The 25,673-nt window shown below is 38.6% G+C and overlaps 2 protein-coding genes across 2 annotated transcripts; both read right to left on the bottom strand.

The window, feature by feature from the left end:
• Window positions 1-12,357: 12,357 nt before the first annotated feature.
• On the bottom strand, window positions 12,358-14,941 carry LOC113493122 (keratin, type I cytoskeletal 9-like). Its single transcript, XM_026870979.1, has 6 exons — window positions 14,414-14,941; window positions 14,236-14,306; window positions 13,352-14,006; window positions 13,228-13,272; window positions 13,061-13,150; window positions 12,358-12,965 (listed from the first exon to the last, which is right to left on the bottom strand). Exons 2-6 carry the CDS (start codon window positions 14,284-14,286, stop codon window positions 12,358-12,360), a joined length of 1,449 nt encoding a protein of 482 aa, XP_026726780.1. The 5' UTR covers window positions 14,287-14,306; window positions 14,414-14,941.
• A 5,938-nt stretch (window positions 14,942-20,879) lies between these two features.
• Window positions 20,880-21,188, bottom strand: LOC113493046. The gene has a single exon (XM_026870865.1). The coding sequence runs from the start codon at window positions 21,186-21,188 to the stop codon at window positions 20,880-20,882; it is 309 nt and encodes a 102-aa protein (XP_026726666.1).
• Window positions 21,189-25,673: the final 4,485 nt, after the last annotated feature.

Here is a 25,673-nt window from a genome sequence, read left to right as displayed (position 1 = left end):
CACCATTTTGTCACTCACTGACTCACTGACTCACTGACTCACTGACTCACTGACAGATCATCAAAAATCTAAGGTACTTCTAGCAGACTTAGAAACTTCAAATTTTGCACCAAGATAGGTCCTTAGCCACATATAAAGGAAAAATTATAAAAACATTAAAAAATAATATGCCATAGAAAACAATTTTATATTTGCGGTTTGGCAAGAACATTATGTATGGATTTTGACTGCATTGTTAACTTTGTTCGTTGTTTAAGTACCTATTCAATTGGATGAATACATACATAGAATAGAAAAGAATAATATAAATGTAATACACAGACTATCATTAATACAAATTAATACATAAAATTCATAATTCATTAAATTAATAAAGCTAAAACTCCATTGTATTGCGATAAATATTGTATGCGCGCTCGATAGATGGCGTTGTACGTGTCTGAATCGCGCTATGGTTTCGTTACAAAGCGCAGTCTAAGTAGTACTTCAGAATAATTCGATAATTTTCATTTGATAGCGCCACCTGTCTATGAAAAACCATTTCGAAACTAAAAAATATTGTAGTGATAATTGATATTCGGAGAACTTTACGTGTTATTTAGTTTAGTTTAGCTATAGTTTGTAAGTTAGTAGATATATATATATGCATATATATATAAGTTTAAGCTTGTTTACATTAGAAGTAACGAAGTCTCAGAGAAGAAACAAAAGAGATAGAGATAGAGAATGGGTTCTAAGCAAAGCAGTAGCTGAAGTCCTAGAAATTATGACAACTAAAAAAAAAGAAAGAAATACACTTACAAAAAATAAATGAGATCCCACCAAAAACATTTAATGTAAAAAAATGCCAAGTCTCTCGATGCAGTCTTTCCATCGTAAAAAGTTTTGAGATCTCATAGAAGCCAAGTCCTATTCAAAATATTTTGTAGTTATAAATCAACATTTAGTAATTGTATCAATAGTTTTCTTTATATTATAATTATAGTGACTTGGCAATGAGCACAAATTAAAAGCTGCTTGATGCCTGGAATTATGTGCAAATGTTACTGACGAGACCAGTGATCAGATTATTTGTTATGTGTGAATCATGATGGTCACTACCGACTACATGCTCCAATACAATAATTAAGAATACCTTACGGGCCATCGCTTTATGAAAGTAAATGAATCGAGAGTACACTAAGACTGACTGCCGTTGCCGAAATTCGGTTGGGACGACACGGATAAACCAAAAGAAAATTAATTTTGTGATATTAATGTTTACGCATGCGGTGTGTGTAACTTTCAACTCCTACAAATATGCCGTTTTATTTGTTTCTTCTTGTGCTCATTGCCAAGTCACTATAATTATAATATAAAGAAAACTATTGATACAATTACTAAATGTTGATTTATAACTACAAAATATTTTGAATAGGACTTGGCTTCTATGAGATCTCAAAACTTTTTACGATGGAAAGACTGCATCGAGAGACTTGGCATTTTTTTACATTAAATGTTTTTGGTGGGATAATGTTTGAACCGAACGTTTTAATTTTGACTCAATAGTTCTCATGATAGGGTCCAGTTTTTTGTCGCTTTATTTTGAGTTAGTGTTGCGTGAGAAACAAACATTCTTGCCTATAAGATAAGATTAGATAAGAAGATTATAGAGCTAGCTTCGAAATTAGTCTTAAATATTGTTTGTCCTTCATTGAATACTCTTTTGAATAAGGGTTATAAAATACTCAAAAACCGCTGTGCACATATTTCATTAGTTTAAATAAACAATATTCAAGACAAATTTCAAAGCTGTAGTCTTAACAAAAAAGAAGTTTCATATAGGTATAGGTAACACCCCCCCCCTTTTCCCCCTTACTGCCCTTTCTTGAAGTTAATGGTTTCTAGTCAGCTTATGTCCTTTCTCAGGCTCTCACTAAAGGAGAAACCCGATTCTGGGCCTAGCCGTTACACGAATGAAATATGTACCAAAAAATTCTACTATTTTTCTTGGTTAACCCATTTAAATCTTAGCCTCAATTACAATAGCCAAGTCTAAAAAAAGCACATTTCTATTCCTCTATTTAAAACAACCTTTGTAAACCGTTAAAGTATTTATTTTATTGTACATAACTTCATTTGCAAACTCTAGCATTAAACAATAGAGTGTACCTAGAATATAATCAATTTAGCGGATATTACATTTTTATACCTATATCAATATAAAATGAAAAATATAATACATTATTTACAAAGCGTCAAAAAAGACAACTTCATCCCTGCCAAAGTCGGGAAACGTGCCCAGAAGGCTGGCTGCATTGCCACGTTGTATGGAATTACTAATTCTTTGGGCAAAATATAGACCAGCCTTAGCCTTTATTTTAGTATAACTGCTTTTTCAATATTCAAATCATTGTAGAATAAAAAAATCTGGGGTCTAATAATATTTTTATGTAAGCACGATCAAAAAATCATTAAAGGAAATAAATAATTGAAAAAACAGAGATATAAACAAATAATTGAAAAAGGCAGAGATGTAGTATTGTTAGTCGTAGCAATATGCTGGTTCGTGGCTTCTACCATTGCTCAAAACAGGTAAAGATTTTACCCTGTTCAAGGCCTATTGTCAGTCATTCTACACCAGCCAACTCTGGTGCAATCACACGAAGAGTGCTTATAACACTCTTCGTGTTCAATACAACAATGCGTTTAGGGCCATGCTCCACCTGCCCTGGCGGTGTAGTGCGACTGATATGTTTGCTGAGAGCGTGGTAGCTGACTTCTTTACCGTAATGACGAGGCTTAAAAACTCATTCTTTAGTAGAGTGAGTACTACAAGTAACACCTTGGTAGAAGTCGTGTATAAGACTGTTTACCTGAGTAAAAACATTAAATGAATGTTTACTAAATAATCCAAACTAATATTATAAATGCGAAAGTAACTCTGTCTGTCTGTCTTTCTGTCTGTCTGTCTGTCTTTTCTTCACGCCTAAACTACTGAACCGATTTGTGTGAAATTTGGTACAGACATAGTTTGAAACTTGAGAAAGGACATAGGATAGTTTTTATTACAAAAAATAAAAATAAAAAATAAAATTTATTACGGACATACTATATAATAGTGCCATCTATTGGTCAAATGTCGAGCTGTTCCTATGCTCCGTAGATAGATGGCGTTAATCGCGCAATGGTGTCATTACACGTGTTCGGTTCATGTTATTGTTTTAATTCATCGGAAAATCCATCAGAAAAATGTAAATAAACAGTAAAAAGGTGTAAAAAAAATAATATTAATATAATAAAAGTTTTACTACAAAGAAAATGCTCTAACGGAGTATAGATAATTCTATTAGTACTACGCGCAATGGTGTCGATCGTTACACGAGTTCGATTCATGTTGTTTTAATTCATCGGAAAAAAGTAAATAAATAGTAAAAAGGTATGAAAAAAATAATAAAATAACATATAAAAAATATAATACTACTTTTAGTACAAAGGAAATGCCCGAACGGAGTATAGATAAATAATCCGAGTTGTCACTATGGTCGATAGATGGCGTTGGGATCGAAATAGATCGCGCTATGGTTTCGTTACACGCATTTGGTTGGACATAGGATAGTTTTTATCCAAAAATTCCTGCGGGAGCGGGAACTTCTCAAAAATCCCGCGAGATCGGGAACTATGTGAGTAAAACCAAAAATCTGCCGGAAGTCACTGTTCCACGCGAACGAAGTCGCGGGCAAAAGCTAGTGTTAAATAGTTACAAAAGTTGTTTTTGTTCTGTTTTTAATGTTTTATTTGTCTGTATGAGTATGTGTAAATATGGGTGCACACCTGAAAATAAACGTATTTTAATTTAATTTAAAAACGATTTCAACGCATCGATTATTTATTTCACAAATGCCAACGTCTGACAATTGTCATCGTTTTTTCGTGTCATTCGCTTTTCGTATGTTCGCGCATGTGAATGTGTTTTTCAAATTCTCGACATTTATTAAAATATTAAACCTCTGCTCAAATACTGGACTCCGAAACTGATTGCCTTCTGACTGACCCTCGCTTGCATATTGGATGCCTGCATTCCTGCTGACCATTGCTGGAAAACCGGATCTGGATATTGCTCTTCTGACGATTGGTGGATACGGTATCATGAGTGCATTAATGGTGGAATAGTAACAGACCGCTGCAACGCAATAGAAAGGAGAAGATTGGTTGGGTCCTGTGCCCACACCATGGACCAATTTTCCTCCTGCACAATTCCTAGATAGTGTATTATTATATTATGATAATCCTAACGAAGGTTAATAACGAACGATCTCAATAATACGGTTTTTTATTTTAATAAACCTATTGTCGCAATCTCAGTTTACTGTAATATCAGATAGCATCAATTACCCTGGTAGTAAATACAATGTTTAAATATGTCATTATTGATGTAAGTAGGCCTTATCTAGCAAACATAGTTTTCTGCTGAGGTTTTCACGAATATAAATCTGAATTCACCACTTTTTATGTAAGTAGGTATCTAAACCTCATCATGATAGGTTGCAAGCGCTACATCTCGGCGCATGTGCATTTCATATTTACGTAGAAACCAGCCTCAAAAACATATTTTTAATTTAATTATCGTGGTGAGCAATTGGTGTGCAGCATGTAGTTGTTCATGCGGGTTCAATTCCGATACGGAACAAATATTTGTATTAACTACATGCAGTTGTCCAGGGTCTAGGAGTTTGTGTATGTGAGTTTTAATGTTTGTAAACACACCCAAGCTACATGACTTTCCTAGTGTAGAGCAGTTAAAAAAATAAAAAATAACCTAATCTTAGAAACCAGAAGTGAAAACAGTTTTAAAAAAATAAGGCACGGTTACTTCAGTTTAACTAAATCATAACAAAGGTATCTTAACATTAATACATCAAATCTAATTATTGCAAAAGAATATAAATAGCCATCAAAATAACAATATGGCTGCTAAGCTGAATAAATACATCGCAGGAGACGGCCATATGTTCCAGCGATGCCAGCTGACAGCAGAGAGTGTGAGAGAGAGAGCGTTGCTAAGGCTAAGCGGGCTCCGTCTTTTATAGCGCACCGCTTGTCAGGTCCTAGGTTTTGAAGAAGGAGGTTTCACTAAGAATCTTGAAGAAGGAGGTTTCACTTTAATAAGGAGGTTTCGCTAAGACTAACAATCAATGTAAGCATTGTCTGATTTTACCAATTTTGCCATTGCTGAGAGACGTGAAAATTGAGCTCGTGAAATCTTTCTAACTTCCTTAATCTATGGCAAAATTCCAGCTCTGTAACGCCAGACCCAAGTTTCTATGGAGTTTGGTTTTCTCCTTTTACAATCTATTTAGTGGTTTGGCTTGACACCGATACAGACAGACAGAAATACTTTCACATCTTCTTTTCTTCTTTTTCTTCTTCTCTTATATATAAAAATGAATTGCTGTTCGTTAGTCTCGCTAAAACTCGAGAATGGCTGAACCGATTTGGCTAATTTTAGTCTTGAAACATTTGTATCAGTCCAGGGAAGGTTTAAACGGTGAGAAAAATTCAAATAATTGCCGGAAAAACTCTAAAACAGCCCTTTTCTTTCTCCCATACAAAAACGTAGTAAATTTGAACTTTATTGCTGTTCAATAAAGTCTATTTTAAATTACAAGCACTCATTGTTGTCTAAGCAACGTGATAAGAGTCGATTTGCACTGGATTACCACTGTTCAAAATGAGGATGGTACCAGGAGAACAGATGGTAGGATTAGAATGTGAGGGGGGTACCAGGGAAGTTGGTATCAGGAGAGTGGGTAGTGTACTCGAGGGGGAATTTAGTATGACAATCTTGCAAAGATGCGATTGATGATTATTATGTAAGAAGATAGGCGGTACGAAGCCAGCTGGGTTAGCTTAGCTGACAATATAAAATAATAATTTTCTGTTGCAGAAGCATGAAGGTAGAAAGTACCAGGAGAGCAATTAACAGTAGGTGTTAAGGGTGGTTCCAGGAAAGCAGATAGTAGTAGATCATCACACATAAATAAATAAATAAAATAAAAGTAGCAGGAGAGTACCTAGCAGTACGTACGTAAGGGTGGTACCAGAAGAGCAGGCAGCAGAAGAAAACGAGGGGCGTCGCCGTCGTACCAATAAATTGAACGGGCAGAAGAAGTCACAGTACTCACAGTGGCAGTATGGATTCGATCTTGCAGAAATTACGCAATTGGCTTAAAGTAACTGATTCTGGTATTTTTGTTTGTAAAGTTAGTATCGACTCTAAGGCGCTACGAAGTTCGCCGGGACAGCTAGTTTATAATATAGTATGGATAGCTACCAAACGACACCACTGTGAGTGTCACCGCCTAATAACGCCCCTCTGCTGGGCACAGGTCGCTTCCTGTAAAAGGAAGGTTTGAGCTTTGATTACCACATGTCACTGCGGATTTCTTTAAATTCATGTTTCCTCATGATGTTTCCCTTTATCGTTATAAAAGTTACCTTTTTTAATTGGAATGTGTAGGAATCGAATCTGCACCTGATGTATAGAACCACAAGGCCTTTTAAGCCTGGACCCATTACATATAAAACTTTTTAAAACTAAATATAAGAGGGCTAAAAAAGTCGTATCGGACAGAAAAGTTGCAGCATATTATATTATACACTAGCTGTTGCCCGCGACTTCGTTCCCGTGGGTAGAAGAAGATATAAGTTATGATTTATACCCGTCCTGTTTTTTTTACATTTTCCATTGTATCTTCGCTCCTATTAGTCGCAGCGTGATGGTTTATAGCCTAAAGCCTTCCTCGATTAATGGTCTATTCAACACAAAAAAAAAATTTCAATTTGGACCAGTAGTTCCTGAGATTAGCGCGTTCAAACAAACAAACAAACAAACAAACTCTTCAGCTTTATATATTAGTATAGATTATATTAGGTCGACCTTTTGAGAGCCGCTCCTCGATGCTTGCGCTTCATGTTAAATTCAAGTTTCTCGTCAGAATCTGATCTGGCACGGAATTCTCACCAGTCTTCTTCTTCAAGTTACAGTATTTAATCTTCGCTACGCTTACTCGTGTTCTACAACACTGTCAAAGAACCCGGTGTCTGCCAACTGCCACATTAGGGTCCTGTCACTATCAACAAACCAGTCTTATATCTTAAGGACTTTTAATCCCTTTGTGTGAGTGGATTCAGCGACCGTATCTATGTATGATATGTGACAATGTCCTAATCAGCGCTAACCTTACCGGTGTCTGGAGCTGTTTGCGGGTTGACTCGACATATAGAACTCTTGTTTCTCAGTGATTCAGCCTTTGGTTTTTACACGCAGGCTTTTGTTGTTAGTGTAGACTTCTAAATACTTAACCAGTGTTGTATCTAACAAAAGGTACTACGTACCACGCATTACAAAGAAGATTAGTACTTGTGCAATGGTGTCTTTGTCGCACAATTGTTTAATATTCTGATTTCAATATTTGGTAAGACCTTGGGTGTCTCTAAATTATTCAGTGTTTCGCGGGTCTAAATCTTAGCTTTTCATCATAGTTTTTGTAAGAGCCAGATATAAAGTATTGCTTTTTGTACCCTGATAATAACTCTACGTCATCTACCTATACTACTCTTTGACTAAAGTCCCCTAATAGTAAGACTTGCTTAAATGAAACGTCATAAATATCATCACACAATTTTACTTTGACATCAGCTTGAAAGCTTGGTGGAATATTCGCCATAGTCAACAAGACAAGCCTCATCGACGAACAGCTACATATATCCACGTTGTATGCAGTCTATCCAAAATTTGCTTTAAAGAACCATGACGCCTTTTATTAGTTCCGCAACATTATTGACTGACTTGTTATGATTAGCATCCATTTTTGTGGAAGGTAGCTATCACTTAAAAGGACCGGTCAGACGCCACGAACTACAGGAAAAAGTGGTAACGGCCTGTGCATAGAAATAGAGCGTAAACCACCGACTACTCCAGTATCTAGAGGATCACCAGATGCTCAATGATCGTCAGTAGGCTAGTGATCTGCTAGCATACTTCATGCACCGTTAGGTGGAGTCCTTGATGACGCCAAGACTTTTCAGAGGGACTGGCAATAAGCATTATAGAAAGGCTATTGAAGCTACCATCAGGTATATGGAACCCGTAGTAAGCCGTAGAGCAAGGATGGGTACAACTAGTGTCTGGGGTGAAGGAGGAAACTTTGATCGTATCGCTTCATTTTCACTCTTCGGATTTCCGAGAGTATCGGGATCCTCGTCCCCGTATTTTTTCCGCGTTCTTCTGGCATTACTTCGTCCACACGTGTCGTCACCAGGTGCTGCACTTTCGTTAATTAAGGAAAATGGTTACCATTTCCTAATTCTTTTTGCTGTCGAGGTCAGAGTTCACTAATTATGATACCTATACCCATTTTACAAAGATATGTGTCGTATTACTGTGAATACTGAATATTAAGAACAATGCAAAATCTTATTGCGGCATAATTTTCTTATCTTAAATGAATAAGTATAATTGTGGCGTTAAGAACAAAAATATTATTACTCGGGTTGAACTACACCCGAAATTAACGAGTGTAATACAAGCCAAGTAATAGTACAACCCTGTAGCAGAGGTGACATTAACCCCTACAGTGTAGTACTACTATATCTAAGTGTCAGTTTTTTTTTGAAGCAGCCAAATGTGACGAGAAATTAACTAACTCGGTCACAAATGGCTACCTAATGGGGTTGAGCTCAGCCGGGGGTTGCATCGTGAGATGTAACAAAACCATAGCGCGATTCACAGCTTCCGTAAACCGCCATCTAGGAAACACTCTAGCAAACATATAATAGCCTCCACTAGCGCTGTCCTCGACGTGCTGTGGAAACACTGGGCAAGAAAGAAAAGCCAACAAAGCTGCCGGTGAGTAGGAAAGGGATGGTGAATGTTGAAATCACAGTCGTCAGCAGAAGAGGCACTTAGCTATGTAGTATTCTACAATATCTATTCGTCTCTATATTACGCTTAACAATGATAAGGACAGCATGACACCGGAAGGGTTATTTGTCTGCGAGTCCCAGACAGCTGTATACTTACCTATGTATGAAGGCTGGAAAATTTATGATCGTCTTTTTTCTAGCATTGGAGTTTCTCTGGGCGGACTGAGCATAGACTAACGTATTCATGCCAAATTTGTAATAGTTATTTGTATGCCTTTTTGTATTACTTTACTAAAAATTACAGCCAGTCTTATTTTTAACTCTAACTAAGCAAATATCCGAAACATCGAAAGACAATTAGATTGCAGAACTGGCCAAATAGCCTATGAAGCTAGTCCATATTAGCAAAATCTAACAAAAATAGTCTGTTATCTCAGGCAATACTTGTTCAAATTGAAACAGTTCACGGGAAATACTATGTTTTGATTCCTTTTCGAGCGTCGAAAACTTGCGATATAAACGACTTTTTTTTTTACTCTGGGGATTTAAGTATTTGATATAAATTTCAGCATTATGCCACGTTCGTGAGAAAACGTCCTCAAAGACAGACGGATGGATGGACAACACATTAATCCTAAATCAAATTTAAAATACTATACAGTTACTATAACATTGTAAACAAATCACTACCCTAACGAGAGAACAATTAATTCATCTAAAATCCTTAAAACCATTAAATCATAAACACGCAATATCAAAGTGATAAATCTTTACCATTGCAATCAAATACATTTCATACCGACAAGTGATATCGTCGGCTACTCCCGAGGGAGGCAAATAATCGACCGGAGTAACGAGACAGTGTACACATACATAGGCAATATATTGCGCAGAGTAATCAAAAGGTGAGTGGGATGGGTATGTTCGCGGGGCATCGTGTAGGCGCGAGGCCAGGGCTCCGCCGGCGGCCGGGCGGCGCTGCGGCGCTTAGACAGCGCCCGCGTGCCCCCCAAGCCGCACGTGTATGTCGTCCCGTCTCCCGATTTCACGATCGATGTATGTAGCCGGCGCCTCGTGCCGGTGTTCAAAATACACCTTTATTGTAGCGCTACGCACTGGCACGTGGCTTTGGGTACTTATGATTTCGGCTAGCGAAGGTTGCGTTGCCTTGCCTGTTTTATTGGTTCCCAGCATGAGGAGCGACCATTAAATTGGCGGAAATCCTTTATTTGATGACAATAGATATTATATTTATTCTAACGAAATTATTTATCGAATTATATTTTATTTTCATGATTTCAGTTACGTCTTAGATTAGCTATTAGCTTTTCTTAGACTGGCTGTTCTTAAGATTTTATTGAAAAAAATCATTTGAAGGAAATATTTTGTATTGGTAAGATTTAAGTTCAATAAACATAATAAAGAAACGACAAAAATATAATGCATATCCTCTGACGTAGATTCTTTAGAAACCTGTTTGCACTTTCTTTTCTTTATTAAGAAGAATGAATGGCCACCAAATTCATGCAAACAGCTTTTAGAGTCACGTCATGATCCTACAAACAACTCAAACGATTACGTGTACCGAAACTGAACGAGCAAAACATATTTCTTAAAGCCTTCACAAAGTTAGTACCTTTCAATCGCAAATAAGACTGGTATGAAATCGGAAACTAATCTAAATTAAAAATTATCTATCCGAGACTCGATCAGAGATTGGATTCCCAAACATGAGGGAAGCTTAACCTTTATTTTCCCAGTAATTTCCAGTTTTCATCGTGATTTCAGATACGAGCGAAGGGTGATACAGTGGTTTTGGCCGGCAAGAGACGAACAGATCTCTCCGCCTTCCTCTGGCCGAAATCAGTCCACGTGGACTTCCCAAATAAAAAGACAACAAAATGTTTAAGTCATACAGGAGGCCTGGCACAATATCTTAAAGAAAGACGGTTGCAATCCCACTATACGAGTACATGGTACAAAAATTATGATTAATGATACTTGAAGTAAGGTTCAGAATTGACAAGTTATAGATAGTAACTGAGCAATTTGATATCTTGAAGGCTTGATCTAAAGGCTCACTATCAGACATTATGTCTTGCATAAACGACTATTACCTAGATTTTTGCGATGGAATAGCGGTCGAAGTATAGAATATGAAAAGCAAAATAAGATTTTGTTGAAACTTTTTTTTTAAACCCGATTTTTAGCTCGAAGTCTGGGTTTGGGTTGATAGTTATCGATATGACACTTTATCTGGTCTTTTAAGTCTATTAATTTCTACCTAAGTCCTGTTTACCGTTTTACCATAGCTAACGTTTATGTATCTACCAACTTAATTAATGTAACTTTCCATCTCTCTCCTACTCGGCCGGTATCAGAATTGTAAACAGCTACATTTTTAGTGAATCTGTGCAGATTAGTTGGTCCTTTATCTCATAATGTAGCTTAATTACCAAATGAGTATGATTTTTACATAATTATTAAATTTACCCTATTAACAAGAAAAAATAACTCAAGAGTAAAGAGTTCAAGAACTTGTTTCAGAACTTTGTTTTTATGTTGTTACACTCAAATTTGACACAAGTGACATCATTCATGATAATACCTTAAATTTTACCATTATTTAGGATAATATTAGTTTTATTCCCAAAACCAAAATTACCTCACATGTTATCTTTATTGCAAATCCACCCACTTCGTGAAAAAAAAACAAGTCATTTTTAAGTATTTCTTGAAAATGTCAAGGTTAAAAGTAATTTATGAACGTCCCAATTTAATGCGAAAGAGCATTAATTTGGGACGTTCATAAATTACTTTTTGTATTGTTTTTTACCTTACCTTACCTTTACATTACCTGATGCACCACAATTACCTTACCACCATCTTACCTTTACCTGTCTTCACCATTACCTTTTACCTGTTTTCCACTTGGATAAGAAAAGGAGGTGCGGGAAATGAGTATTTAATTCAGTTTATTTGAGATATTTCATTGATTTCTTAAGTTTTAAGAGACACTGAGAATCGAGTCAAATTTTCTCACGACTACTGTTTTTTTTAATTCTAAAGATTAAAGTGCTTACTTTGCTACTTTGGTTATTTGGATACAATCTTATAGATATATAAAAAGACGTATATAAAATTAAAGTGAAGGAAAACTCCTTCGAAAAATACTTTCAAAATAGTTTTTCTTTTGTTTTTACAAATAGTTGAGCATTCGACCAACACAAAAAAAAGTTGAAGGAACATAAAAGATTCCAAAATACGTTTTTGTACGAACTCAAGAAAATTGATAAGTTAGTTATGAAAGTGCATTACGCACACCTACGAGTATAATTAAGTTTGATTAAATAGCTTATAACTTATATTCATATCCATCTTGGATTTTAAACCCAATACCTGTGCGTGACCTGTTTATGGGCATATTATTTTATTGTATAACGCCTTAATTCAGTTCAGGTGCGACAGGCGGGGAAACAGGTTCATGATGTCATCATCATCGTCTCCACTGTCTTCCGACATGCTGCCATTCAGCCATACCTCGAGCTCGGGCATGTCCCCCGGTAGGCTAATTTCTTCCACCAGCTCAAAGACAAGGTCCAGCTCGCCGATGTCGTCGCTGTCGCCGCTGCGGCTGCTGCCGCTGCTGCCGCTGCTGTCGCCGCTGCGGCTGCTGCCGCTGCTGTCGCCGCTGCGGCTGCTGCCGCTGCTGCCGCCGCTGGCGCCGCTGCCGCCGCTGCCCCCGCTGCCACCGCTGCCGCTGCTGCCGCCACTGCCGCCGCTGCTGCCGCTGACGCTGCTTCTGCCGCTGCTGCCGCCGCTGCCGCCTCTGCTGCCGCTGCCGCCGCTTCCTCCACTTCCTCCGCTTGGTCCGCTCCCGTCGTCAAGCCGCAAGTTCATACGAGCAATCCTCTCATTAGTGCGCTGGATGTTCATCCTGATAAGTTCGCATCGATATCCCCTCATGAATCTGGAGGTATCCGGGCTCATATTACGTAAATTTTCTAAGAAGAGTTCATTTGTAGGGTGCTCAATCCCTTCCAACGTATTGAATATTTCTGAAATCATAAATGCAAATAAAATGTAAACGGTTTCTATTATACAATATACCCCTTACCTTTTAAAATAAAATGCCTGTAAATATTATAAATACCCGTAACTGTGCCGTTAACGGGAAGTCCAACCGGTTTCACTCCGGTAGAGGGCGCAATTGATTGCTGCAGGGCGCGTAGCAGAAATGGCGCTGGAAAGGTTAATGTTTTTAGTCAAAGGCTTCTAAACAAAGGCAAAATGTCATTGATTTGATTTTTCAATACGTACAGATAAGTGGGTCGCCTTCCCTGGTCAGCCTGTATACATCGGGGGCTGAAAACATATTTGCATTTAGAAGAAAAGTTTTTTGACAAGATGTTGTTTATTATCCTTAAATCAATAAAATTCTCACCGCGCTGAGCCCAGTAATGGGGGCTGCTCGTGTCTGCATCCGGGTCGGACTCTGCTATGCGACGGTCGATGGTGTCGTCAGGGTCGTGTGCGAATTCATCAGGATCAAACGGGTGTACTGGAGATTCGGAGTCGGCCCTGCTATTATCGTTTCGCGAGTCCTGCGAGTCCTGCGAGTCCTGCGAGTCCTGCGAGTCCTGCGAGTCCTGCGATTCGTCATCAGACGATTCGGGTTCGATATCAGTGTCACTGTCATATAAGAGCAGGGACTCCGAGTCAGGCTCTAGTAGGTCATCATCGGTCAGGATTTGGATCGTTTCCAACGGCTCAGCAGGAGGCTCAGCAGGAGGCTCAGCAGGAGGCTCAGCAGGAGGCTCAGCTGGAGGCTCAGCAGGAGGCTCAGCAGGAGGCTCAGCAGGAGGCTCAGCAGGAGGCTCAGCAGGAGGCTCAGCAGGAGGCTCAGCAGAGGGCGGCTCTACCTCCACTTCCTCTTCCGATTCGTCGTCGTCGATCTCGTAAATCGGAATGACATCATCATCCGGAACTTCCAGATCCACAATATCTACAGCACTCGCGCTGCTTTGAGGATCATCCTCATTAGGTTTAGACCGGACCACTGGCGGTACGTCTTCATCATCAGAAATACAAATAATTTCCTGAAAAAATAAATATTTCCTGTTAACTTGCATTTTTACCATGTATACGTAAATTAAGGAAACGTATTTACGTTATTAAATTTAATTGACACTGCAAGGCAAGTGACCGAGTACTACAGTAAATTGGGAGCCCAATGTTTGGGATACAATTCAGCTGTTCAAAGACTTCATTCGCGAGCTATCATGAGATAAGAGCTTATATTATTCTATAATTATAATGTGTAATTACCTCAACATCAGGATTAGTCGGAGGAAGCTTTCGCTTGTGCATATTTTCCATATTTCGCTCGGGCTGCGCAGCTGCATGAAAAGTAAATCAATAAGTATTGATTTATGAACGGAGCATGTGCAAGTGCATTGTCGAACGATATATGTACATAGACCATAAAAGAGGTTGAATTACTCACCCGTATTTGTCTTATATCACTTAAAAAGGTTAGAGAATCACTGGTGTCTCTAGGATTTGTTCGATTTGGTATATGAGACGGACAAAGGGCTAGGGCGCTGGGCGGCGGTGGCGGGCGCTACGAGCGTGCGTTCGGCTCGACGACCCCACGCGGACTGCAATCAATTACGCGCCGGCGGGATGCCTCCGCTATCCCTCTCGGTCAACACTCAATGTTCTGCTACGAGACTATTCGAAATAAATAATATGCCAGTAACGCTATGCTGAAATGGACATTAGGGGGGGTTTTGTTTTGAAATAACATTTTATGATATGACCTTGTCTTACCCGATAGCATATTTGTATTGCTTTTAAGTAAAATAACATTGACAATATTTTTTTCTTTCTTGTTCTATTTAGAAATATATTTTTGGGGTACAATAGTTTCTTAGTTTTCATTCATACACTTTGTGGATATATCTATCTATGATATATATTTGACAAATAGCATTTCAAGTTTAGCTTTTATCCATCTTAATTAATAAGCAAATTATTCAAGACGAAAGATTCATTGTTTGTCTCGAGATTAGCGCATCTATTAAGCAAAAGTATCAACCCTTTAGCTTTCGATCATTTTTTTAATACTCGTTCTAAGGCTATAGAATACTAAACCTGTAACTTTTTCATGTATTTTTCGTTCGTTTTCTTGCCACGGGCTTGTTGAGTTAAAGCGTGGGTCACGCGATGACTTTCTTATTATATTTCTAGTAGCTCTGTACTCTGTTGTATGCTTCTAATTGAATTACAACAATATGCTATGAAGGGCATTGATATTGTTCTTAAAATGCTTCAGTTATCTTATGTATGTTACATACATAATAATTCGATAGGATTTAGGCCGTGTTTTCAATCAAAACAGGCGCCTCAATTTATTTCGGTGTCGCATTATTCATAGAAACAACATAAAATAAAATCGTAAAAAAGTGAAACCTGTACATTGATGTCTTTGTAATGCTTGCTGCGTGGTTGGGTAGGTTCTTTTTCAATTAGGTATTTGTCTGTGTCGATTCGTTTCAGCGCAATGAATTCATCTATGGTTGTCTAGTATTATAGCCGTAAGCTTCATACATTTGTGTTTATTTCATCTCGATCGGTTCATAAATTAAAATTTAGAGTATATGATATGTCCAAAAATTTTGTCCGAATTCACTTTTCCACGCAAACGTGCCAGTCATTAATAATTATTGCGCAACACCGTATCTTAAAAAGGTAACTTAATATTAATCCAAAATAACTTATCTAAAAAAACCCCTTTCTCTTATTCTTGTGTCTTAGGACGTACTTAAATATCCTCATGTTGTTAAGTTCCTTTTTTTAGAATGGTCTTAAAACTGTTAATTAATTTTAATTCTAATAATTTCGATAATTATCATACTTTTGAAGAACTAAAGTTAAAGGAAGTCTCGTGTTTAATTTGATCAATATTCATAACATAGCTCAATTTATAAATATCTGCCTTTCAAAGCTATCTTTGTCTAATAGCTTAAATACTGTATCAGTTCATCTCGCTTCCACACAGATTGTGTGAAGTTGGCTAGCATATCCACACTATATCTAGGCCACAGATATCGATTTTCTAGATGACCTATATCATTAAAAATTTAAAACCACTATTCGTCTATCAAACAGGCAGATTATTTTAGGCTCTTAAATATCCAAGGATATTTTAGACCATTGGAAATAGGGCACGAGAAATTGATAATTTGAGGACGGTTTGAAGAGAGAAATCAATTTTTTTCTTAACAAATTAATATAGTCTTGAAATACCCTGTACAAAGAAATTGTCGTTTTCATCTTATTAAAAGCAAAGCAAGATATATTTTGGAATTAAACGGGAAAATCAACTTTAAAAGCAAATAAGAAATGTATTACGTTTTTATTTGCCACATCAGTCAGCTGTCAGATTCTATAGTAGCGGACTACTATTCAGTTAGATTCAGAATTTCTTAGGTTTATCAAGTTAATGCAAACAAAACTTACAATAAAGGGACAAGATTGCAATCCTGGATATGATAAGAGGGAAATAAATAATTAACTTCGTTGGTTTTCAGCATCTTAAAAAGTATCCAGGATAACAGAAGCAAGCATCTAAATTCCGATCTAAAATTTTTGCCGCTATAATATTAACGATTTCCGTTACCCTAGTGGTATGGATCGTTAAAAATCAGTGATAGCTTAGGGGTTCAAATCCTGCTATATTTCTTTTTGGATTAATATGAGTATAACTAAGTAACTGGAAAATGATTTTCACGCACGCAAAGGGGAGAACTTAGCAGGCGCGAAAGCTACGGCGCGGACGACACAGATACAATAAAACTAGAAGAGAGCATTTCTTAGAGCAAGGTCTTTAACATGGCGACAGTACGTACGTTGGATAATTTTGACTTGCGAGAATGCAAAAGCACCAGTCAAGTTTGGGCTTGTTGGCTCTTGGAAATCAACGTAGTCCACCTTGTAGGTTAAGTTTAGTATGGCTTAAGATTATACTTAAATAAATGTTCAAAAAAAAAATTACCGTTGTAACCATTTTCAGTTCAGTTTCTTTGAGTCTTCAAGTGGTTGTTTATTTTGCATTTTATTGATTCAATTTATTAATACAATAACACCGTGATTTTTTAGTCGTCTTACAAAAGCAGCCCAGTTCGTGTATCCAATGACTAGAACACGTTCATGATAAAAAAAATTGGTATTTATGAGATTTGAATAAATTTAAAATGCAATTTTTATTCAATATTATGACGTAATTCATAGTTTTTTAGAAATACAGCTCTGTTGCGAGAGCGGTACGAGCCTTGTAACAATGGTGAGGGGCGCGGGCGGCGGCGTTTTTATAATTTTTAAGAGTATTTTCAGATTTCTCTTGTTTAATTTTTCTTCGTACTTATTATCTTAGTTGATGATAAAAAAATAATAATTGCGCCTAGGGGTATTTTACGTCGGATACATGAACTGGGCTCCTTTTGTAAGACGACTAAAAATCAACGTGTATATTGATTCAAAGTTTCATCGAACAGGTTTTATTTCATTGGTATAAATATTATAAATGTGGACAACATCACATACATTGTTCTGAACCCAGAGTAAGTTGCTGAAACATTTGTGTTATGGAATTCAGATACAACGATGGTACCACAAACACCCAGACCCGAGACAATGTAGAAAATATGAATTTTTACATTGACCCGACCGGGGATCGAACCCAGGACCTCAGAGCTAGCGACATCTTGAAAACGGTGCGTACGCCACTCGACCACAGAGGTCGTCAAAATAACTAGCCTAGTCAACACGATACCTCTTGGTTAGACTGGTTGTCAGACTTTTCAAGCTTCTAACTTTCTGTAATGACTGTTAAAGATGTAGGAATAACAGCCGGGACCCACAATTTTACGTGCCTTCCGAAACACGGAGGAACTCGTTATGTCAAAGATGGTCACCCATCTACGGACCAATCGCGTCAAGCGTAGCTTAAAAAGGCTAGGCCAATGAATGTTTATAATCTAATCCAAATTTATTGACTGACTTACTGACGTTTTTTGACTTGTTCCTTTAAAAACTATGTTTTGTCAGGTGACCTTCCTAATTTAGCTTTTTCTTTAATTATCTCCAACAGCTCTGGTGACCGTGGTAACGGTAGCATGGTCAAGTTAATCACAAAAGCGCCATATAGGTAGCATACAACCTTATAGTTTTACAATTCAGACTACTTTAGTTATAAAATGTCCATGAGGATTCCCCCGCCTAACAAAAAGGAAGGTAAATGATGAGACTTTAGGTAAATTGTACGAGACGCAGATCTACAATCGTTATATCAGGTTTCATGAAGTAATATGCTGCCTTCATGCAGGAGTACGAGGATTTATTGCACATAGCAGAACTGAAATACAGACGTCTAAGAAACTTCAAACAGGTGATAATGTTGAGTATTTCTTGCCTCATCATGAACTCGTCCATGGAGTTATCTATACAAGGAATCTAAGGGTGGACTTTGATGGTTAAAAGCAAATTATTCAATCGGATCAGGTTAGCTCGACTATCCAAAAAATCTGGTATCCGTCGCGTTAAAATTCCATCATTACCAATACGTCATTTTTAGTTATGATATATTTATTATGCTATACATTCATAATGCGCGTTACAGCAAATCGTTTTCGTACCAGCACATAGTAACAAAAGCTGTATTATAGATTTGTAGTCTTAATAGTATGACATTTTTTTCTGCGGTTTAGAAAGCTAATGTTTTTAACCCGAGTGGGATTAAGATGTGGAACTTTTACCTACTAAAAACACCCCGGAATTCTACATTTGCCAAACCCGGGAAGCGTTAGTCCTTTAGGGCTTCTTCTTGAGGATTGACTGTTAAGAGCCCGACTAAAAAAACACCCCGGGCCCCGACTCTTAAGAGTCACCCTCACTGCTGGTGAGAAGGGACACGCAGAACGATTCGTCCTTCTCCTTCTTGGAATGGTAGCTTTCCGAGTGGTGGGGTGCCCTACCAACTTAGGTGGTTGGAGGTCACGCCTGTCGTTTGCCTACGCTGAACAGTCAAGCAATGTGTGCCTTGCATCATATTCTGAGGCCGTACAATAGTGGTACCCTCCATTTTGTTCACGCTCGATCCGACACAGGTACTTACCCCGCCGTGACCGGTGAACACCGATGTCAATCGGTACTCCGTGCCCTCAATGTTGTGATCTGCTGCACCTTGACTGCGCTAATGCTGCTACAAACGCCAAGACTTTTTATAATAGACTTTAGACTACCTCTTAATTCTGGCGTAGTAAATGGTTAAGAATGCGTTTCTGTCTTAGAGGTCATCAATACGAATTATATTGGTGAATTGTAATAAATTACCTGTAATGGTCTCAATCACGCAAAAAAAGTTCTTTTTTAATTAACATTTTCTTTAGCACTTTCATTTTCTTCTTACTAAAACCTGTTTTTAACTGACTTCAAGAAGGGCCTACTTAATTCAGCAGGTTTGTTGTTTATTTATACCGATTAAGCCGAGACGACTTGCCAAATTTGCGTAACTCTAAGTATTTTTCGTTGACGTCAAATAAAAAGTATTGTGTTTGGCCCAGCAATTGTTATTTTAAGATCGTTATTGCTAGCTTGGGCAATGTATTTTCATGATTCTATTCTTAGTATGTTCATCGATTTCTCCGCCAATGGCGGATTGGAATAACGCGGTTATAAGAATTAAAAATTTTAAGAACACTTATGAATGCATAGGCATGTTAGTAAGTTAGTACATTTGTATGTGTCATGTGTGTGTTTGTTAACTCTTAAAGCCCAAACGGTTGAGCTGATTTTGACGAAATTCGGTATGGAGGTAGCTTATACTTTGGATCTACATATACGTTACTTTATTCGACTGTCAAAGGAAGATAATGTTTTTCCAGCTTTAACTAATGTCCGAAGCTGCGAGCAACGGCTACAACAATTTAACTAAATATGGCATGATACAGTGGCTCGTTTGTTCAGGTGAGACTAATTTGAGTTTCGTTATGTGTCCTAAAACCTACAACATTTATTTATTTAGCTAATATAAAACATAAGAAAACCATTTGTTTTACTTTGTATTTTAAGTTTTTACTGTCGACTCTATAAAAAATCGATCTCACTCGCACTCACTATCATTGAGTTCATATTTCCATTCTTAAATACAGGCTTGCTGAAGTTGAGAAAAAAGCGGACAAGTACGAGTCGGATTTGCAAAAGTGAGGACCTTTTTTTTTGAACCCACGTCGAGGGCACGGCGTGGGGATATGTCGGACTTCCACCGACTAAAAACACCCCGAGCCCCTTCTACTGCTTTAGCCAGAGTCACGGGATCGCTCGCGCATACTCTGCGCGACTCTGGCTGGATCTAGTAATTTGGACTCTTTCTCAAGGGATAGGTGTAAAAAGCCCACTCCTCATAAGAACGGGTGCGCAGGACGACGCGCCCGTCTCCTTCTTGGCCTGCTGGCTGATCGAGTGACAGGGTGCCCTCCCCGCCACCGGCAGGCTCGACCTTACGGTGGCCGTAGGTCGTTTTGTTGTTGCCGCCTCGGACGTCTGCGTCACGATGGGATATCACTCGACGATTTCCTCACGCGTTCCGCAGCTTTCTTGGTCGCCATGGTGTTTTTGCAGTAGTCTGCTACTGCCTGCCAGGCGCACTCACTCCGTACCATGGCCGAGATCACATCTGTGAGTGACAGAGCCGGTTCGCCGATGTTTGCGACTAGGTCACGCCTATTGTTTGCCCACGCCAGGCAGACCAGCAAAGTGTGCTTTGCATCGTCCTCTGGGGCCTCACAGTGGTGGCACTCTCATGTTGGCTCACGTCCGATCCGACACAGGTATTTACCGAAACAGCCATGGCCGGTCAGCACCTGTGTCAGTTGGTATGTAAGAGCTCCATGCCGCCGCTCCGACCATTCTCAGAAGACGGGGCGGATGGCAGCTATGAGTTCAGCCCCAGCGATGGGACTCTGTAGGCTATAGAACCAGTCTGTCAGTGCCGCCATTCGCAACTCCTCCCTGCTTTCCCTCAAAGATAGCTCGTTGCTCTGGGTTTCATCTTTTCTTCGCCACGCGTAGAGCAGTGCTAATGTTCTAGCCTCAAATTTCCAGGGCAGCGTCTGTGCGAGGAGTGTCGCCGCTTCCCCTGACATCGTGCGATACCGCCTTATAACTCTGACGGCCAACGCACGCTGTGGATTCTGTAGCAAAGCAGCTTTGCAGACCATCAGGTTATTTCACCAAATTGGAAAAATTGAGGACCTTGCCAAAATTCTCTTTAGAAAAAAGAACTTGCCACAGTTGCCACTTGCCACTACACCTGACCACCTGCCAATTTAATATCATTTCCATGTTTTGCAAAAGACTTCTACATATTGAATGAAAAGAGATACAAAAACATGTTACTGTTTTCCTAGCACCACCCTCATGTATAACTGCTGCAGATAGCCGTTCTTCTCCTAGTGATAGCCGATCTTCTTTCTAAATACCTTCTCTCATAGTACGACCAACTAATGCTGCTACTTGCTTACCTGGTTTCTGGTCCTGTTTGTCGCCATTGGTTGATAATGGTACTATAGTAATCTTAAAGATGACCTCATGATATGTGAAACTCTCATGACTTCAACCCCACTTCGAGGGCACGGCGGGGCATATGTCGGACTCCCACCGCCTAAAACATGCCGGGTCCCTTCAACTGCCTGAGCCAGAGACACGAGATCGCGCATGCTCAGCGCGACTCTGGCCGGCCTATGTCCTGTTGGACTTTTTCTCGAAAGAACCGACGTGTAGGACGACACGTCCGTCTCCTTCTTGGCCTGTTAGCTGGTCGAATGGCAGAGTGCCCTCCCTGCCAACCGCAGGCCCGACCTTACGGTGGTCGCAGATCGTTCTGTCTTCGACGCACAAGTCACCTAAGCCGCGACGGGTCGTCAATAGTCGACTCCCGCTCTCGTTCCGCAGCTTCTTTTGCTAGCATGACGGTTTCACAATAGGTGGCAACCGCTAGCCAAGCGCTTTCCCTCCGTCCGGAGAGATGGCTGAGATGACAGCGGGTAAGTGAGAGCGCTTGCCCATCTTGATTTGCAATCAAGTCGCGTCTGTCATTTGCCCACGCTGAACAGCCTATTAAAGTATACGTCGCGTCGTCTACTGGGTTAGCACAATGGAGACACCGACCAGTTGGTTCACGTCCGGTCCGATACTGATACTTACCAAAACAGCCATGACCGGTCAGCACCTTTGTCTGTCGGCATGTGAGAACTTCGTGTCGCCGCTCCAGCCAGTCCCAGAAGGGATGGAACAGTTTAAGATGGATGGTGAAGCTATTCAATGATTAATGTTTGAAAAAAAATATATTCAAAGTTGTACATTGAAAATGGAAAATCAATTATTTTAAACTAAATATTGAAACAGTTTAAAAACCAACCCTAAAATCAAAAAATAATCTATCGTATCAGATAACATACTAATGAACATAAAAAGAAAACAATTTTATACGAAAATGTTGCTGGTCTAAGTTTGAAGTCAGCTTCCTCTGGTGGTTAAAACTATTATTGGCAATTTGCAAATTGGCAAACTATTATTAATAGTGACATGCTTAATCAAAATATCTGTCTTCGACATTTTTATTAGTCATTTTATGTGCGAATTTCAGAAGTGATCATTAATCAGCTTTTAATCATAATCTTACATTTAAATACGACTAAAAGATCTTCTTTCGTAAGGTTACTCAATTAAGCAAGAACGGTATTCGTTGATTCATTGATTAACATATTTTTGATTTAATATCAATCACATGCCAGATTCTGACCAACCTAACAATAATTCAAGAGTATTCTAAAGCTCCCTACACTTGCAGTGCGGTGAGCTTACAAAAATTAGAATCCCAAAGGACTCGGGATTTTGAGGATAGAAGCAATTTAACGAAGCGCCGGCCGCGACCCTAACCCAACCGGCGTAACGAAACCATTGCGACTTCTAATTTGACGTCTAGCGCCATCTATGGAGTGCCCTGCGGCGTTTTTTGCCAAAAATTAAGACAGTTTTTCGTCAAATTTACGCTAATAATAACCATCATTACTTAATAATATACGTTTGTACGTTTAATATTATATTTAGAAGTCGTTTTTTACCGTTTACGAGATTAAAATTTTCCTCGTAGTCCAAGCAGCGCCTCCAGCGGAATATTCGAGTTTTGTAGCTTCACACTTTCGATAGAATTGTGTTTCCACATTTTTTTTCGCTTTTCTTTTCTTATATCTACAAACTTAGTACATATTCAAGTAACTCATATCATTTGTAATGAGATTTAAACTAATTTAAGAAATTTATATTGATGAACCTGACTGTAACCATTTTTTTATGATACTTTTTTTGACAAACGACTGACACTTCTACGCCTTTTTTATGATTTGTTTCCTGTTTAACACACATTTCAAAGATGTCTGACCTGGTACGTCAGACAAGATGCCTTCTTAACGCATTATTATATGGAACATAGAAAAACCAGGTTACAATTTTTAATTTCTATAAATCTTTGAAGTACATTACACTATGATCAGTTTCTAAGAAACTTAAACTGTCCGTTTGTCATTAGCTGTATCTCAGTAACCGGGAAAGCTAGACAAAATAATAAATTGAATAGTCTAGATATAATAAAAAGGCAGAGTAAGACAATTATATTCTACTTCTTTCTACTCCAAGCGGGAGGCTCAGTGACTGAGTGAGGCTCAGTTGTCAAGCACCACGGGTATAAACGAATAAATTAATGAGCTAATAGCTCATCGGCTCCATTTTGATTGAAAATAACTCAAGAATGGCAAAAACGTTAGAAAACAAAGAAATATTCTCCGGTTATATTAAGGTCCTCATCGTATACAATAACGGATGCATTGGCTAACTTTCTAATAAGTACCTTCTTTCGTTAAAGACTAAAATATTTAAAGTTACCATGAAACTGGTTATGTAATATGGAACTCGTTTACTGAAAGATTAATCTCTGTCCAAGTGCTCTTTAGCCGCCCAAGAACAGACGAAAGGTAAAGGGCCCTTAATGTTTTCCCAATCCAAGATACCATGAGTTCATTGTTTAGCCTATCTATAGAGTTGTCTACTTTAAAAATTATAAAATAGAAATTATGTGCTTCCTATCTTCCTTCTTTCCTACCATGGACCCGTTTTATTCTTTCAGTCCTCACTCACCCTGGAGTGACTGCGTGCAATTGGAGATGCCTATGTCCCGCTGTGGACGAACATGGGCTGAAGAAAATGATGACGATTCTTCCACTTTCAGTCGCTTTTCGATTAGTCCATCCATATTTTTGTTGGAAAACCATCCACATGGAAACTCTTGTATAGCACTCTCAACTCTTATGTAGCACCTGACACCTATAAGCAGGTTTGTGGTGCTACATATGTACACAGTTGTTCGATTTTAGGCCTGGTCTTTTCACTGAGAGTGCTGTTTTGAAAAACACACTGTTGAGTACTATGTATGTAGCAATTGGCTTATGCATGCTTTTTGGACTTATCGAAGGCATTCGACTTAGTCTCGTACAACGCGTTATGGAATAAGCTTTTGAGGAATACAGATACTCCCAAGAAGATTTTATGCTTATTGAGACGATAACCGGAGAATTTATACAAGATGGACATTGGACGGGCTTAATTCTCAGGCATATTGAAATCTAGTGTGATCTAGGGCGTCGTTTTAATATTTCTATTAATGGATTGACTGATGAGCTTCGCCGGACCAGTGTTGGATGCTCTATGGATGGCAAGTCATATTAGTTACACAGACGACATGGTCCTGTTAAGCCCATTGATAAGAGGGCTGAGAGTATTGATAAATATTTGTAAGATTTATGCAGAGATTATGGTTTTAAGTATAACATCGGTAAGAGTGAACTGCTAGTTTTCAAATCAGGTAGCAAAATACCGAACCTTATAACGGAGGTCTAATCGCTAGGACTCCTTAAGAGGAGTCTAAAATTTGGAATATTTGGATCACAGGATCTTGATCACAGCAGACTTATCTAATGCCCTCGACATAGGGAGGGAGCTTAGGGGCAAAATGCCTAACGTTTTGTACATGTCAAAAGGTTCCCATATTATTTATTCAGATCAGCCGTTAGAGGTCAAGGTATATTCCATTTTACATCACCGAAAACTTGGATTATCGTGTTAAATTTCTTAGAATGCTGCACTAATCTTGATTTTATAAATCGAAATTCCATTTTATATATTACGTTACCAGCTTCAGCCTCATGCGACGGCGACAAATCCTCGGGAAGTACGATATGGAATGGGGTTCATACGACCCAGGTTGTGTGGTAACTACCTCACCTTGCTTTGCTTTGCAACATAGTATACATTGCCAACGTTTTTAAAAACATTCTATAACAATATAATAATGTTTATAAAATGTTTTTTGGGCATCTCAAGTTTTTGCAGCGCACTGGGGGGATTTTAATAGAAGCGAGAATAGATTATTTTAGAACCATCTTGCGAAAGAGTCCCTGATGCGTCGCTTACGAGATAGCACCAACGGACTTCTAAACGCCATTATTTTGAGGTTAGATTGCCAAATAGTGCGGAAATGGAATCACGTTCATGTGAGGTCCAGACCAACGCTATTTGAAAGCGTACATTGAAAACGCATACTAACATAATGAGATAGGATTTAAATGGCCAGTCCCGATATTTATTTATAA

This window comes from Trichoplusia ni, chromosome 1 (assembly GCF_003590095.1).
Source record: "Trichoplusia ni isolate ovarian cell line Hi5 chromosome 1, tn1, whole genome shotgun sequence".
NCBI classification, from domain to species: domain Eukaryota; kingdom Metazoa; phylum Arthropoda; class Insecta; order Lepidoptera; family Noctuidae; genus Trichoplusia; species Trichoplusia ni.
The sequence above is the reverse complement of the archived record's forward strand: the minus strand, read 5'-3'. Positions and strand labels throughout refer to the sequence as shown.

Excerpts from the sequence above, each read along its gene's own strand:
- LOC113493122 (XM_026870979.1), bottom strand. The coding sequence starts at position 14,286 with ATGGAAAATATGCACAAGCGAAAGCTTCCTCCGACTAATCCTGATGTT. Across the intron at positions 13,273-13,351 it reads CCATTACTGGGCTCAGCGCG|CCCCCGATGTATACAGGCTG; the intron begins GTGAGAATTTTA and ends ATATGTTTTCAG. Across the intron at positions 13,151-13,227 it reads GGAAGGCGACCCACTTATCT|CGCCATTTCTGCTACGCGCC; the intron begins GTACGTATTGAA and ends TAACCTTTCCAG.
- LOC113493046 (XM_026870865.1), bottom strand. The coding sequence starts at position 21,188 with ATGGTCTGCAAAGCTGCTTTGCTACAGAATCCACAGCGTGCGTTGGCC.